Raw genomic sequence first — 14804 nt, 5'->3', positions numbered from 1 at the left:
GTAAAATATTGTCGGTGTGAAGTAAACTGAAGAACCCTGAGTGCTGGTGTCCATATGGTTCTCACACAACTGCAGGTTTTTTTTCTCAATTTAATAATTCTGAGAAAAACTGTCCTGACACAGACAGGTTCCAGTCCTGCAGTATCTGGACCAGACCGTAGTAGTAGTAGCAGTAGTAGTAGTAGTAGTAGTAGTAGTAGTAGCAGTAGTAGTAGTAGTAGTAGTAGTAGTAGTAGTAGTAGTAGTAGTAGCAGTAGTAGTAGTAGTAGTAGTAGTAGTAGTAGTAGTAGTAGTAGTAGTAGTAGTAGTAGTAGTAGTAGCAGTAGTAGTAGTAGTAGTAGCAGTAGTAGTAGTAGTAGTAGTAGTAGTAGTAGCAGTAGTAGTAGCAGTAGTAGTAGTAGTAGTAGTAGTAGTAGTAGTAGTAGTAGTAGTAGTAGTAGTAGTAGTAGTAGTAGTAGTAGTAGTAGTAGTAGTAGTAGTAGTAGTAGTAGTAGTAGTAGTAGTAAGTGTAAACCGGAGACTGAACAGATCCTTTAATTTTTTGGAATCAAAAACACTGAAACTTTCAAAAGAAGCAAAAAAAAGAAAAAGAGAGAATTAAGATCAACACTTTTTACTTTTCCAGTAAAACACGTCCAGAGTCCAGATTGAAGATCCACCAGGACTGTGACTTTTACTGAACTCAAACACATTCAGGGCGAGAAAAAACTATGTTCATCTTTTTAAAAAAGAAACAAATACATTTCTGTTTTAGAAACTGTAAAAATCATCAGAGTTTAATTTAATCTTTCTTTTCTCTGGACACAAACTCTCAATAAAAAACTTTAATATAAAACATCTTATAAAAATAGAAAATGACAAAAATACTTTGTGGTTCATTTGTTCACGTTGCTCGTCTGGATAAATCTGTAGGATTATATTATATTAATATATTAATTCATATTTCAAATATCTTTGTCGCTGTGGCGACTCCCGCCCCACAGGGGGCAGTAACGCTGCACTGCTCTACACTCCACAAGAGAAATGAAGAAAATGTGTCAAAAACAGAGAAACACAAACAGTCTGCACAGAAAGAGCCACATGAGCCACTACAGGATCCTGTGAGCGCTGGAGCCGTGCACCCAGGGGCCCCCCGTTTCACCCAGGGCCCCCTCGTTTCACCCAGGGGCCCCCCGTTTCACCCAGGGCCCCCCGTTTCACCCAGGGGCCCCCCGTTTCACCCAGGGGCCCCCCTCGTTTCACCCTCTCACTTTAAAAATGCTCTAAACCTGAGTTGGGGCCAGAGGTCATGTGACCCCAGAGCTGAGCCTGATTTAAACTCAGACTTTCTCCTGAAAATCTGAACAGAACAAACATCTCGAACTTTTTCACATCGTCTGAAGTTTCCTGCGGCTCATGAATTTCAGTCAAAGTTGTAGATGTGAGTAAAGATGAAATGTTAGAGATGTTGAAGAGATCAGAAGCGTCACATTTAAACTCACAAATGTCTCGATCTTTACAAATCTCCACATCATCAAATCTATTTTTAATATTAACAGTAGAACGAGTCTGAACAAGTTCCTTCTGTTTTGTTCAGGATCAGAACATGAGTTGAGTTTGTTGTGTGACTCTTGTTGTGTCGTCGTTGTTTCTTTAACTTTTGTTCTTTCTTCTCTTGATATTTGTGGACAAATTGTTCATGAAGAATGTTTCTCTTTTGTGGATCAAACACATTTACACAGAAACATGTGAGTTCTACAAACGAGACACTTCAGACGATGTGAAAAAGTCAATTACAAATAAAACTTAGATTTTATGGGTTTGATTTGATACAGGTCACCCCCGCGGGTCCCTGGGCTCAGCAGGAGGTGGTGCGCCCGCTGCAGTCCTGGCACTCCAGCGCGGCGCTCCTGTAGGCCTTCCAGACGCGCGGGTCCCTCAGGCAGACGGTGCCCCCCCCTCGCTGTTCCTCCGCCTGGTTCCTGTTGATGTCGCCCACGCACGCCCACCCCCCCCCGGCGCCGCCCCCCGACTCACGGCCCATTTGGAGTGGTCCAGGGCGGTGCTGAAGTTGGCGCCGGGGCCCGGGGACAGAGTCTGGACGTTCAGGACGGTGACGCCCTCGGAGCAGTCGGACGGCAGCACCCGAGTCGAGTGAATCCAGAACTGCACCAGCAGAGGGCCCCCCAGGGCCGGAGCCACCCACGAGTGGTACAGGTCTGCGGGGGGGGCAGAGGGGGGGGGGTGTTAGGCTCGTTAAAGGGTCGATATCACACAGAACTGACCCCTGTGAGGCACGTGTGGGGTTTGTTGTTTGGCGTTCGACGTGGGCGTGTGGCGTTTGGCGTGTGGCGTGTGTGTGGCGTGTGGCGTTGTGGCGTGTGGCGTGTGGCGTTTGGCGTGTGGCATTTGGCGTGTGGCGTTTTGGGCGTGTGGCGTTTTGGCGTTGTGGCGTTGTGGCGTTGTGGCGTGTGGCGTTTGGCGTGTGGCATTTTGGCGTGTGGCGTTTGGCGTTTGGCGTGGCGTGGCGTTTGGCATTTGGCGTGTGGCATTTGGCGTGTGGCGTGTGGCGTGTGGCGTTTGGCGTGTGGCGTGTGGCGTGTGGCATTTGGCGTGTGGCATTTGGCGTGTGGCGTTTGGCGTGTGGCGTTTGCGTGTGGCGCGTGGTGTGTGCATTTGGCGTGTGGCGTTTGGCGTGTGGCGTGTGGCGTTTGTGGTCAAACCGTGGCGTCGTACCGTTGTTGAAGTTGGCTCCTTTGGCGAAGCTGGTGAACTCCGTGCCGCCGCTGGACGTCAGGACGACGCTGCGGTTGGACACGGGAGCGAGAGGGGGCGGGGCCTGGAGAAGCGGAGGGCGGGACTTTCGGCACAACGCGGCGAGCGACGGAACCAGCGACGCCAGAGAATCAGGGACGTGACAATCAAACACGTGAGGCTGGTTTATGTGCAACTGCTCCCCTGGAAGACAAGGACATGAGGACATGAGGACACGAGGACATGAGGACACGAGGACATGAGGACACGAGGACATGAGGACACAAGGACACGAGGACACAAGGACACGAGGACACGAGGAAACGAGGACAGGACATGAGGACATGAGGACATGAGGACATGAGGAAACGAGGACAGGACATGAGGACATGAGGACACGAGGACACGAGGACACGAGGACATGAGGAAACGAGGACATGAGGATATGAGGACACGAGGACACGAGGACACGACATGAGGACACAAGGACATGAGGAAACAAGGACGTGACATGAGGACACAACATGAGGACACAAGGAGACAAGGACACAACATGAGGACACAAGAACACGACATGAGGACATGACATGAGGATATGAGGACACACAGGTGAGACGCAGGTGAGACGCAGGTGAGACGTCATCTCTGTTTTATGTCCAACAGGAAACCACAAGGACATAAACACTGCAACACGACCAAATATGGGTGCACTTCCTGCTCCATCTTATCTTTGTAACAAGCCGACCTCAGTGAGCTTCATTTGACTGGAGCTGCACTCTGGACAGTCTGACCGGAGCCTCTGTTGTCACCATGGCGACGGCGTGGTGCTGAGGAGAGCAGCGACCGTCTCCTAGCGACGGCAGCGCGAGGGCCGTAACCACGACGACGGCTCAAAGCTCACAGCACTGTGAGCGCCGAGCGTCTCCACGACGACCGAGGACAGAGACGAGGACACAGGAGGAGGAGAGAGTAACCGTGACGACAGATGCAGAGGAGAGGAGAGTGTCCGGGTGAACAGAGAGACGTAACCGTGGCAACAGCGGAATGATCAGCGTAACCATGACAACAGACGAGAAGCAGAGAGTCTCCAGGCAACGAGTTTAACCACGACGAGGGAGGAGGACACTGGGTTACCATGACGACAAAGTAAAAGTACTTTTATTCTGTTATTTTGCAGCAAAACAAAACAAAACACAGACTCCAGCCTCATGGATCAGGACTGAAAGAGTTTAGACTGAAGTAAAAGTTTTAACTCCAAACTCTGTAAACAACATTGAGTTTGTATTACTGCAGTACTTTACCGCGTCTGTATTACTGCAGTACTTTACCGCTGTCTGTATTACTGCAGTACTTTACCGCGTCTGTATTACTGCAGTACTTTACCGCGTCTGTATTACTGCAGTACTTTACGCGTCTGTATTACTGCAGTACTTTACCGTGTCTGTATTACTGCAGTACTTTAACGTGTCTGTATTACTGCAGTACTTTACCGCGTCTGTATCACTGCAGTACTTTACGCGTCTGTATTACTGCAGTACTTTACTGCGTCTGTATTACTGCAGTACTTTACCGCGTCTGTATTACTGCAGTACTTTACCGCGTCTGTATTACTGCAGTACTTTACCGCGTCTGTATTACTGCAGTACTTTACCGCGTCTGTATTACTGCAGTACTTTACCGCGTCTGTATTACTGCAGTACTTTACCGCGTCTGTATTACTGCAGTACTTTACCGCGTCTGTATTACTGCAGTACTTTACTGTCTGTATTACTGCAGTACTTTACTGTGTCTGTATTACTGCAGTACTTTACCGTGTCTGTATTACTGCAGTACTTTACTGCGTCTGTATTACTGCAGTACTTTACTGTGTCTGTATTACTGCAGTACTTTACTGCGTCTGTATTACTGCAGTACTTTACTGCGTCTGTATTACTGCAGTACTTTACCGCGTCTGTATTACTGCAGTACTTTACCGCGTCTGTATTACTGCAGTACTTTACCGCGTCTGTATTACTGCAGTACTTTACTGTGTCTGTATTACTGCAGTACTTTACTGTGTCTGTATTACTGCAGTACTTTACTGTGTCTGTATTACTGCAGTACTTTACTGTGTCTGTATTACTGCAGTACTTTACTGTGTCTGTATTACTGCAGTACTTTACTGTGTCTGTATTACTGCAGTACTTTACTGCGTCTGTATTACTGCAGTACTTTACTGTGTCTGTATTACTGCAGTACTTTACTGTGTCTGTATTACTGCAGTACTTTACTGTGTCTGTATTACTGCAGTACTTTACTGTGTCTGTATTACTGCAGTACTTTACTGTGTCTGTATTACTGCAGTACTTTACTGTGTCTGTATTACTGCAGTACTTCGTTGGTGTGATTCATATTTTTGGTCTGTTTCCTGTTAATGTTCCAAAATACTCGACTCACGCGACTCCAGAACTTTCACTTCACTAAACTGAATCAAACTGAATCAAACTGAATCAAACTGAATCAAACTGAATCAAACTGAATCAAACTGAATTCTTCCGTTTGTTCTTCTGGAGGTTTTGTTGTTGAAGTTCACATTTATTTTGTTGTTTGTTTCTCGGCCGATGTTAAAAACAACAGTTTTCTGTTTAGGCTCCAAGTTTTTCTCTGAGTCGGACACAAAACTTAATCAAACGGTCGAGTCGTGAACGTGACGTCACATCTGAGTCCGACTGGAGACGGACGGAAAAACGAACGCAGCAGTCGTCTCTCCGCTGTTGTCATGGTTACGCTCCCACAGTCGCTCGTGGTTTGTTACGTCTACAGAGCGAACGTGTCAGTCAAATGAAGCTCATGGAGGCGAGGAGGTGGTTCTGGTTCTGGTGGTTCTGGTTCTGGTGGTTCTGGTTCTGTGGTTCTGGTGGTTCTGGTGGTGGTTCTGGTGGTGGTTCTGGTGGTGGTTCTGGTGGTTCTGGTTCTGGTGGTTCTGGTGGTGGTTCTGGTGGTTCTGGTTCTGGTTCTGGTTCTGGTGGTTCTGGTTCTGGTGGTTCTGTGGTTCTTACCGATGGTGTCGAAGCTCTTCAGGGGGTAAGTGACGCACAGGAAGCTCTGGCCGTTCTTGAGGCCCGTCTCTGGGTACGAGTATCGACCGACCTGCTGCGGAGGAGGGAAGTGAGGAGTACTGTGGACCAACCAGAAGCCCCGCTGTCCGTCCACGACCACCACACCTGCAGAGAGACAAACAACAAACAAACAAACAAACAAACAAACAAACACACGTGAGCAAAATGTTCTCCTGACTTCATGAGTTCAAATCAACCTGGACCAAAACAGAAACACAGAGAAACTTCACTGATCCACAAAGAAAATGACACAAACAAAACACGTTCACATGATGAATTTTAATGCTGAATTAATTGTTCTGAAATAAATAGTTCGGAATTCAAAAATTCTCCCTCAAGTTTCCATGTAAATAATCATGTTTTCTTGTTGTTTTTTTTTCTGTTAAACTGGTGAAATGTTTTTTATTTCGTGTGTGTGAGCGTCTGGGGGAGGTTCTGATTGGACAGAGACGCCAACAGATTTACGTCTTTGAGAAGAAAAAACAAACTTCAGCAGATCGTCCAGATCGACGCGACGACGCGACGACGACGCGACGACGTCGACGACGACGACGACGACGACGACGACGACGACGACGACGACGACGACGACGACGACGACGACGACGACGACGACGACGACGACGACGACGACGACGACGACGCGACGACGCGACGACGACGCGACGACGCGACGAGCCTGAAGCAGCAGCAGCATTTTAACAACAACAACAAACAGGATCCAGGAAGAAATTCATTCAGATTTAAAATCAGAATAAAACAAACACTGAAGACTTAAGTGTTTACATGAACTTTTTAAAGTGAGATTCATTTTTATTCAGAATTAAATCTCTCATGTGAACGCGGCGAAAAAAACAAACAAACTGATAATTCTGTTTTATGTTAAAGGAGCTGCACCTGTCCTGAACTCTTACTGTTTTAGAAAAGTTCTCCAGAATCTTCATCTGCACAGAGACACACACACAGACACACACACACACACACACACAGAACACACACAGACACACACAGACACACACACACACAGACACACACACACACACACACACACAGACACACACACACACACACACACACACAGCACACACACACACAGACACACACACACACACACACACAGACACACACACACACACACACACAGACACACACACACAGACACACACAGACACACACACACACACACACACACACACACACACACACACACAGGTCTTCGGTGAATCTGTGTGTGATTCATTCATTTGTTTTTCAAAATAAAACCAAAAAACAAGAAAGTGAAAAAAAAAAAAAACTATTTTCTTCATAACGGACTGAACCAGGACTGAACCAGGACTGAACCAGGACTGAACCAGGACTGAACCAGGACTGAACCAGGACTGAACCAGGACTGAACCAGAAATGTCAGGACAGACCCAGAGATGCTGTCAGGTGATCAGGACTGAGACCAGGACCAGACTGTGACTGAGACCGTTTTAGTCCTGGTTTAGTCCTGGTTTAGTCCTGGTTCAGTCCTGGTTTAGTCCTGGTCCTGGTTCAGTCCTGGTTTAGTCCTGGTTCAGTCCTGGTTTAGTCCTGGTTCAGTCCTGGTTCAGTCCGTTATCCATTTTTTTTCATTATTCATTTAAACACAAAATCAAAACTGAAAAATCAGTTTTTTCATTTTGGTTTTGGAGACAAATAATGAAGAAAATCTGTTTTTTTTGTTTTTGTTTTTTTTCATTTTCTTATTTTTGGTTTTATTTTGAAAAACAAATGAACGAATGACGCAGATTTTGGTCGACTCTGGCCTTTTTCAGATCATTTAGAAAATAAACATGTTTTGACCTTTGACCTCATGTCTGGACTAAAGTTGCCACTTTTTCATTCCTGAGTCAGAACATAAAACTCTTCAGTCTGAGCAGCGTCACAACAACGAGATTTACTGATTTTTATAAAGAAATACAACTAATATTCTGCAGATTTGAGTTAAACATTTGGCCTCCACAATATTTTCTGTTTCTCATGTGACCCTGTGGAAACACCTGCCTGAACCTGGACTGAAGAGTTCAAAAAAACTTTATGCAGATTTTTATATTTACGGCTGGAGGCGTCGGCTTTAAGGCCGATAGGAAATATGCTAAAAAAGTCCAAATATCGGTCCGATATATCGATGTATCTCTGCTCAGGTTTTATTTGTTTGCACTGGTGCTGCACAGAGCTCAGGTCGACCTGTGACTGGACTGACTGTAAAACACAGAGATTCTGCTCTTGACTTTACACAACAGAAAACATGTTGGAAATGAACGTGAAGTAAATTCACATAAATGTGTCACAATAAAACACGGTTTCATCCACAGAGCGACGTAAAAGTCTTTACTTTACTCAGGTCACTTCACTTTCCTTCATGTGGCTTTTCGCTAAGTCGACTTATTTCCATTTTAAGACGTTTTAAATATTCCATTCACTGTATACAGCTGTCAATCAAAGGAACACTACAGGACCGTCGTTTTGTCCTCGTCTCCCTCAGACGCACGTCGACAAACTCAGTGAACAGGAAAACCCTCCTGATCTGGCTGCACTTCATCAAGGACACGAGATGAAGATGAACACAAAGGACCTGCTGATGTCCCTCTTCAAGTTGGATTCCTTATGATTTCCCCTTTGCACAGACTCCTTGGTTGTTGATATCGGACCAGTAGTTGCTGAGTAAATACAGTTTGAAATTCAGCAACAATGAAAAAAAGTGAAAAAATAAATAAATAAATGAAACTGTGATATTTCTGAAACCGAAACTCTGATCAAACTGTGAGATTTTGGCTTTCTTGGCTATGACTCACCCAGACACCTTTTTTTTTTTTTTTGTGGATGTAAGAGTTTTTACTTTACTCATGTTACTTAACGTCACTTTCCTTCAGGAGGTTCTTCAGGTTCAGCAGGACTTTTATTTCAAAGGAGAATTCAGGCAAGGAGACAGTGTGAGTGTTTTACCTTTGGTGTGTCCAGACGAGTGTCGGCGCTCTGACCCCGGCGCTGGACTCTGGTCGTTGTAGAGGATGTAGGCCACGTCAGAAACCTGCACAAGAACAGAGACTTCAGACCGGACTTCAGACCGAGTTCAGACTTCAGACCAGAGTTCAGACCAGAGTTCAGACCAGAGTTCAGACCAGAGTTCAGACCAAGCAGCAGACGTCATGACCCTGGAGACCGTTTCACCTTTTCAGTAGAATGGACTTTAAATCAAACCCTCTTCCACCTGTTTCCCTCAACATTCACTCACCTGACGTCACACCTGGACTGATTCGTGCACGTTTGAGGATAAATGTGTCTAAAACAGAAGTGTGTCTGTGTCTCTGGTCTTATTTTGACATTTTTGTGCAGATTTGTTAAAAATGTGATTTTTGGGTCAGAGTCGTGTTCGTCTCGGCCTCTTTAGGATCAACACGACATTTGAGTTTTCGTGTTGGACGCCACTTTTGTGTCTTGTGTTCAGACGCTCATCATATAAACGCAGCCACAGTTAAACCGCTTCTTGTGCAAAGTTCAAATAAAACACAAACAATTTAATCATTAAAACAGTGAAAATGTCAAATGTGTCGCATAAACGAGTTTTGTTCCTCTGAACAAACAAGAAAACTGAAGCTGTAATAGAATAATTTAGTAAAACATGAAAAAATACTTGATACAGCAGCCAACAATATCGATACTATATCATCACATTAAACGATTCGATATTTCAGTATTTTTGGACACTTCTCTGTGTGATGTTTTCGATGGTTTCACTCAGTCTCACATCAAACTGTTCGACCAAATCACAGAGTTTAAAAGTTCACAGCTCAAGATTCATGTTCTGACACTAAACGAACGACTTCAACAGAGACAAACCCTCACCAGAGACGACTGGATTTCAAAAAGTTTGATTTCTTGCGACCTACGACTGGCGATCGGGAGCTGGTCGTGATGTATTAATCGGTTCTCGTTACCCCGTGTTTATGACGGGAAGAACGACACACGAAGCCAAAACTCGTCCCAATCTCCAAAACAGTGGCACGAAAAATCAGCTCAAAAAGAACCAAAATCACAGAGTGAACGACCGGATTAATCCTGACGCTCTGTCCTTTAGTTCATCTGTCTGTGTTTTTAATAAGACGGAAGAAGATCGAATCGAAAATCAAGATCGATCAATATGCGGGTAGAAAAAATATATATCGTGATTCTTTTTTCCCTGTATGACCACAGTTCTACAAAACAGTGAAGTAAAACACCAGGATCATGCAGAGCAGGTTCATGTTTAAATCTGAGTCGTGTCGTGTCGGTCGTGTTCGTCGTGTCGGTCGTGTCGGTGTCCGTTGTGTCGGTGGTGTCGGTCGTGTGTCATGTCATGTGTCGTGTCGTGTGTCGTGTCGGTCGTGTCGGTCGTGTCGTGTCGGTGGTGTCGGTGTCCGTTGTGTCGGTGGTGTTCGTCATGTCGGTGGTGTCGGTGTCGTCGGTCGTGTCGGTCGTGTCGGTGGTGTCGGTGTCCGTGTGTGTCGGTGGTGTGTCGTCGTCATGTCAGTGGTCATGTGTCGTGTCGGTCGTGTCGGTCGTGTCGGTGGTGTCGTGTGTCCGTTGTCGGTCGGTGGTGTTCGTCATGTCGGTGGTGTCGGTGTCCGTTGTGTCGGTGTCTGTCGTGTCGGTCGTGTCTGTCGTGCTCGTGTCAGACCTGTCTGTGTCTGTGTCCGTGTCCGTCTCCGCCTCCGTCTCCGTACACCTGTCCCACCGTTCTGCCCACTGCTCCCTGGGTGTCGTTGATGTTGGTGGCGCCTTCTGTCCAGGCCTCGCTGCCCTTCTCCAGCAGCAGGTACCTCAGCCCCTCCTCCTGCTCCTGCCCCCGCACCTGCCCCCGCACCTGCCCCCCGCCCACCGCACGGGGCAGTTTGTAAACGTAGAACCTGCAACAAACACAATAAAACAGAAAGTCAGACGTCTGTTTCCCCGGGACCGTCCCAGTTTTGAGTCTGTGTCTCTGTCCCACAGATTTACACAAAATCACTGATTTGTCCCAATTTTATTATTTTTTAGTTTTATTTATTTAAAAGGGACAATGTATATTCATGAACATACACTTGTAAATACCCCAGAATTAGCCCAAAGGTTCTTTTCATCTGTCGTCCTGCAGCTCAGAGAGACAGAGACATAAAACATAAGAACATAAAACACGTCACAACAGACAAACACACAAACATGACACACAACACTGACATTTACACAGGAGCAGAACATTAGTGACACAGATCTGGTTTCAGATTAGTTTTAAATGAACTGAATGTGGTGGAGTCTCTTCTAGCAGCTGGATGTTGTTCAGATTTCTGTTCCTTGACTGATCACACCTGCTGACTGAGAGTCGTGCGTCTACAGGGTTTTGCACAGTCGTTTCTGGTCGAGGCTCTTGTTCCCCGACTTGGGCTTAATGAACTCACCCAGAGCTGGTGGAGCGAGTCCATTTAAGACTTTGTAGACTGAGCAGACGAGTTTAAATTTTTGAAAATTTCCAGAACTTAAGATATTATACTTCTGTATTATGAGACAATGATGAAGCGATGAAGATTTCCTATCAAATATCTTTAACGCTTTTTAAAAAAGTGATTCTATTATTTTGAAGGTTGTCGTGTTTGTCAGTGAACAGTTAGTGATGCAGTGTTCAATATGAGAGAGAATCCTGCTGTGGAGAAACATTTTCATTTCTCAGTCATTTGTTTAGATAAAACACAGAAAAGCTGCTTAAAAACAAAAAAACACGATGAAAATGTGACGATCCTGACTCCTGTTCGTCATGAAGGAGCCGAGTGCAAAACAGTTTTCCTTCATTTCACATCGATTCACAATTTTATTATGACCTCCACAAACCGACGACTTTATGGATGTGGGTCTGTTCCAGAACTTTGTCAAACCTTCTGTCGCCAACTTCAGCGGCTCTAAATCTGACTTTTATCATTTACAGCTTTTATCTAAAGTAAAACTGTTTTTCTCTCCTCTCGTTCAGACGACTTTAACTCTCTGCTCTTTCCCGCTCACAGTTCGTCCAAAATTCTGCAGCTCGACTTTTAACTGGAAGCAAAAACCAAGAGCACATCACACATGATTATTTTAGCCACGAGTCTTATCCTCCTCTGTGTCTTTTATTTATTTTAAGTTTTGTACCTTTTTATTCTTCATTGGTTTTCTTGTTTTTATTTGATTTGAGTCGTTTTATTTTCTAAAACAGGACCACTGGAGTTAAATAGAGCTTTATTTGATATTTCTATTGGATCTTTTTATTTGTCTGTTTACTTTGTTTATGAAACGCGTGATAGAAATGAAGTGGATTGGATTCTTCTAAAACTCGTGAATAAGTAGTTTCGGTGCCTCTGGTGTTTTGTGTCTCAGCTGATGATGTGGGGCAGGAGCCGATTCTTCTTTTTCAGATGTCGTCTCCTAAAAAGGAAATGTCTGAGACTTCTGCTTAAGACTTCCTCCTGATTAAGATTCTGTTTTTAAATGTCACAAACTGGACTGAAACCAAACTGACTCATTTCACCACAAATCTCCAAATGTCTGCGTCCGACCAGCTCAGATTTGACTGAAAAAATTCAAGGAGGTTCAAGAAATTTTATCTCCCAACTCCTTATAGTTTTGTCATTAAAAATATTGAGTCGTCTCCCCTGAGCTGTTCTGAGCAGAGTTTTCTGAGGAGCCACTTTCAGATTTCTGTGTCTAAAACACGATTTAAAATTTGTCAGATGTTCTTGTAGAATCTGGACTTTTCCACTTGTGCTTTCGGTTTATCTCAGATTTCTGGGGCTTGAATTTGCTTGAAAATTCTCCTCTTCAAACGTGAGGGCGTCTTTGAAGGAAAAGTGGAAAGTTCAGTTTGACAGACGGAGGTTTGATGTTGAACATGAACCTTCAAACACACGACACTGTGGACTTTAAACCTGAACGAGCTACAAGAGATGAAGAGTTCAAAATGGAGAAAATACATTTGGTGAATCTTTACTGTGTTATTAGTGACGGGGACTTGATGAAATGTTCTTCATCTATCGTCGGCAGAATTAACGATCGTTTTTATATTAAAATGATCATCATTATTATTACTATCTGCACTAATCTGCATCAATAAATTCAACTTTACGACATATAAACATAACGACTCTAGATCCACATCAGCTGTTTGACATTATAATGTGTTTAATTCAGTTTTGTTCAAATCTCACAGAAACAAAACTTAAAACCACATCACTAATTTACATAAACTAAGTGAAGATAAAACTCCAGCTCTTGTGTCGCTGATGTGGTTCAACTTGTGTTGGATTAAAAGACATGACTCAGGTGAATACAGGTCAGTGTGACCAGATTTTGTGTTTGTCAAAACCAGGACAGCGTACGGGGGGAGGGGGGCGGGGCCTCGTCATCCACATTGAGCGACTCTCACCTGGAAAAACTTTTTCCCACTGGACACAGAAACATATGTGCTGCTTTATCCACTGTGCACATGGACTCACACTTGTCCCAACGCAACGGAAAGTGTGGAATTTCTTCTACAAATCCTGGTTAAATCCACATTTGTGCTTCGGTTCGTTACAGACTGACCCACTGTTTGTGTCTCGCTCCTTCTGATGCAGAGACACATGACTTTTACGTCTTTTAACACCTGTTTTGGTCACGACACAGAACTTGATTTTCTTCACGTCAGAGTCACGTTTCTCAACTTTAAGAAGCCAGAGTCAGAGTCTTTTCTGTCTGTTTATGCTCAGTGTCGGGAGTAACAGATTACATGTACCAGAGTAATCAGAGTACAAATGATGAGTAACTGTATTCAGTTACAGTTACTGTTTCAGTGAGTGGTAATTGGATTACAGTTACTTTGTTGAAGTAAATGGATTAAACAGAGGGATTTTCCTGTTTTTACATTTTGGGTTAAACCAGGACTAAACCAGGACTAAAACCAGGTCTAAACCAGGTCTAAACCAGGACTAAACCAGGTCTAAACCAGGACTAAACCAGGTCTAAACCAGGACTAAACCAGGTCTAAACCAGGACTAAACCAGGACTAAACCAGGGACTTAAACCAGGACTAAACCAGGACTAAACCAGGTCTAACCTAGATCTAAACCAGGACTAAACCAGGATTTAACAGGACTAAATCCTGCTGTGTGGACGTGTTTCTTCGTTTTCTATCAATAATATTTTTAATTTGGTTCAGTAAAGTTTGGACTTTTTATTTTCTTTTATCAGATAAAACTTCTGATGTTACGATTTCCTGACCTTTGCTACTCAACAGCAAATCAAGTAATCCAAAGTAATCAGATTACATTACTCACTTTAAGTAATTTAATGGATTCCGTTACAAACTACATTTTGGTGTATGTAATCTGTAATCTGTAATCTGTAGGGGATTACATTTTAAAAGTCACCTTCCCAACACTGCCCCCGTCAAACACAAACCTGCACAAAAACGACGTCACGTGTTTAAGTTGGTTTGTCGTTTGTCTGTTTTAGTTTTGAAGATATTTATGATTCTTTTACAGGTCAAACTTCAGAAAACTTCAAAATGCTCCAAAACCAAACAAAACAGAGTGAGGCGTTTGTGCTGCTTTAGTTTTGGAGATATTAAAGGGACGGTCTGGAGTTTTGGACGTAGGACCTCGTTTCCTCGTGGGGCAGAGAGTTGGAGACGTGTGGAGACACTTTTTAAATCTTCCATCAGTCGTTTTATTTTCAGAGGTAAAAACTTTCTCACTCACTCCACAAAACACCAAAACAAATGTGTTATTGCTCCAGACTGTCCGTGTGAATGTGCTGATCGAATAATGTTTGAAATCGGGCCCCTCACCAGTCCACAGGGGCCCCGCGGTCGTCGTAGCAGCTGACAGGAGCCGCGCTGAGGCCCCCTGGAGGCAGGAGGAGGAACAGCGGCAGAAACACCGAGAGCTTCATCTGAGAAAGAAACAAAAGAGAGAAAAAAGAACTGATCAG

At 44.3% G+C, this 14804-nt stretch overlaps 1 protein-coding gene across 1 annotated transcript in view; it reads right to left on the bottom strand.

Moving 5' to 3' along the window:
• Positions 1-518: 518 nt before the first annotated feature.
• The window catches only part of dnase2 (deoxyribonuclease II, lysosomal), a 167196-nt gene continuing 152910 nt past the window's right edge, over positions 519-14804 (bottom strand). Inside the window, 7 exon segments of the mRNA XM_055163611.1 lie at positions 519-2010; positions 2013-2198; positions 2716-2937; positions 5772-5936; positions 8802-8886; positions 10513-10741; positions 14662-14765. Of these exon segments, the coding sequence (XP_055019586.1) occupies positions 1838-2010; positions 2013-2198; positions 2716-2937; positions 5772-5936; positions 8802-8886; positions 10513-10741; positions 14662-14765 (1164 nt within the window). The 3' untranslated portion in view covers positions 519-1837.

Source organism: Boleophthalmus pectinirostris, unplaced genomic scaffold (assembly GCF_026225935.1).
Source record: "Boleophthalmus pectinirostris isolate CB_2022bp ecotype Guang Dong unplaced genomic scaffold, ASM2622593v1 HiC_scaffold_6, whole genome shotgun sequence".
In the NCBI taxonomy this organism is placed as follows: domain Eukaryota; kingdom Metazoa; phylum Chordata; class Actinopteri; order Gobiiformes; family Gobiidae; genus Boleophthalmus; species Boleophthalmus pectinirostris.
This window is presented reverse-complemented; position numbering and strand designations above follow the sequence as displayed.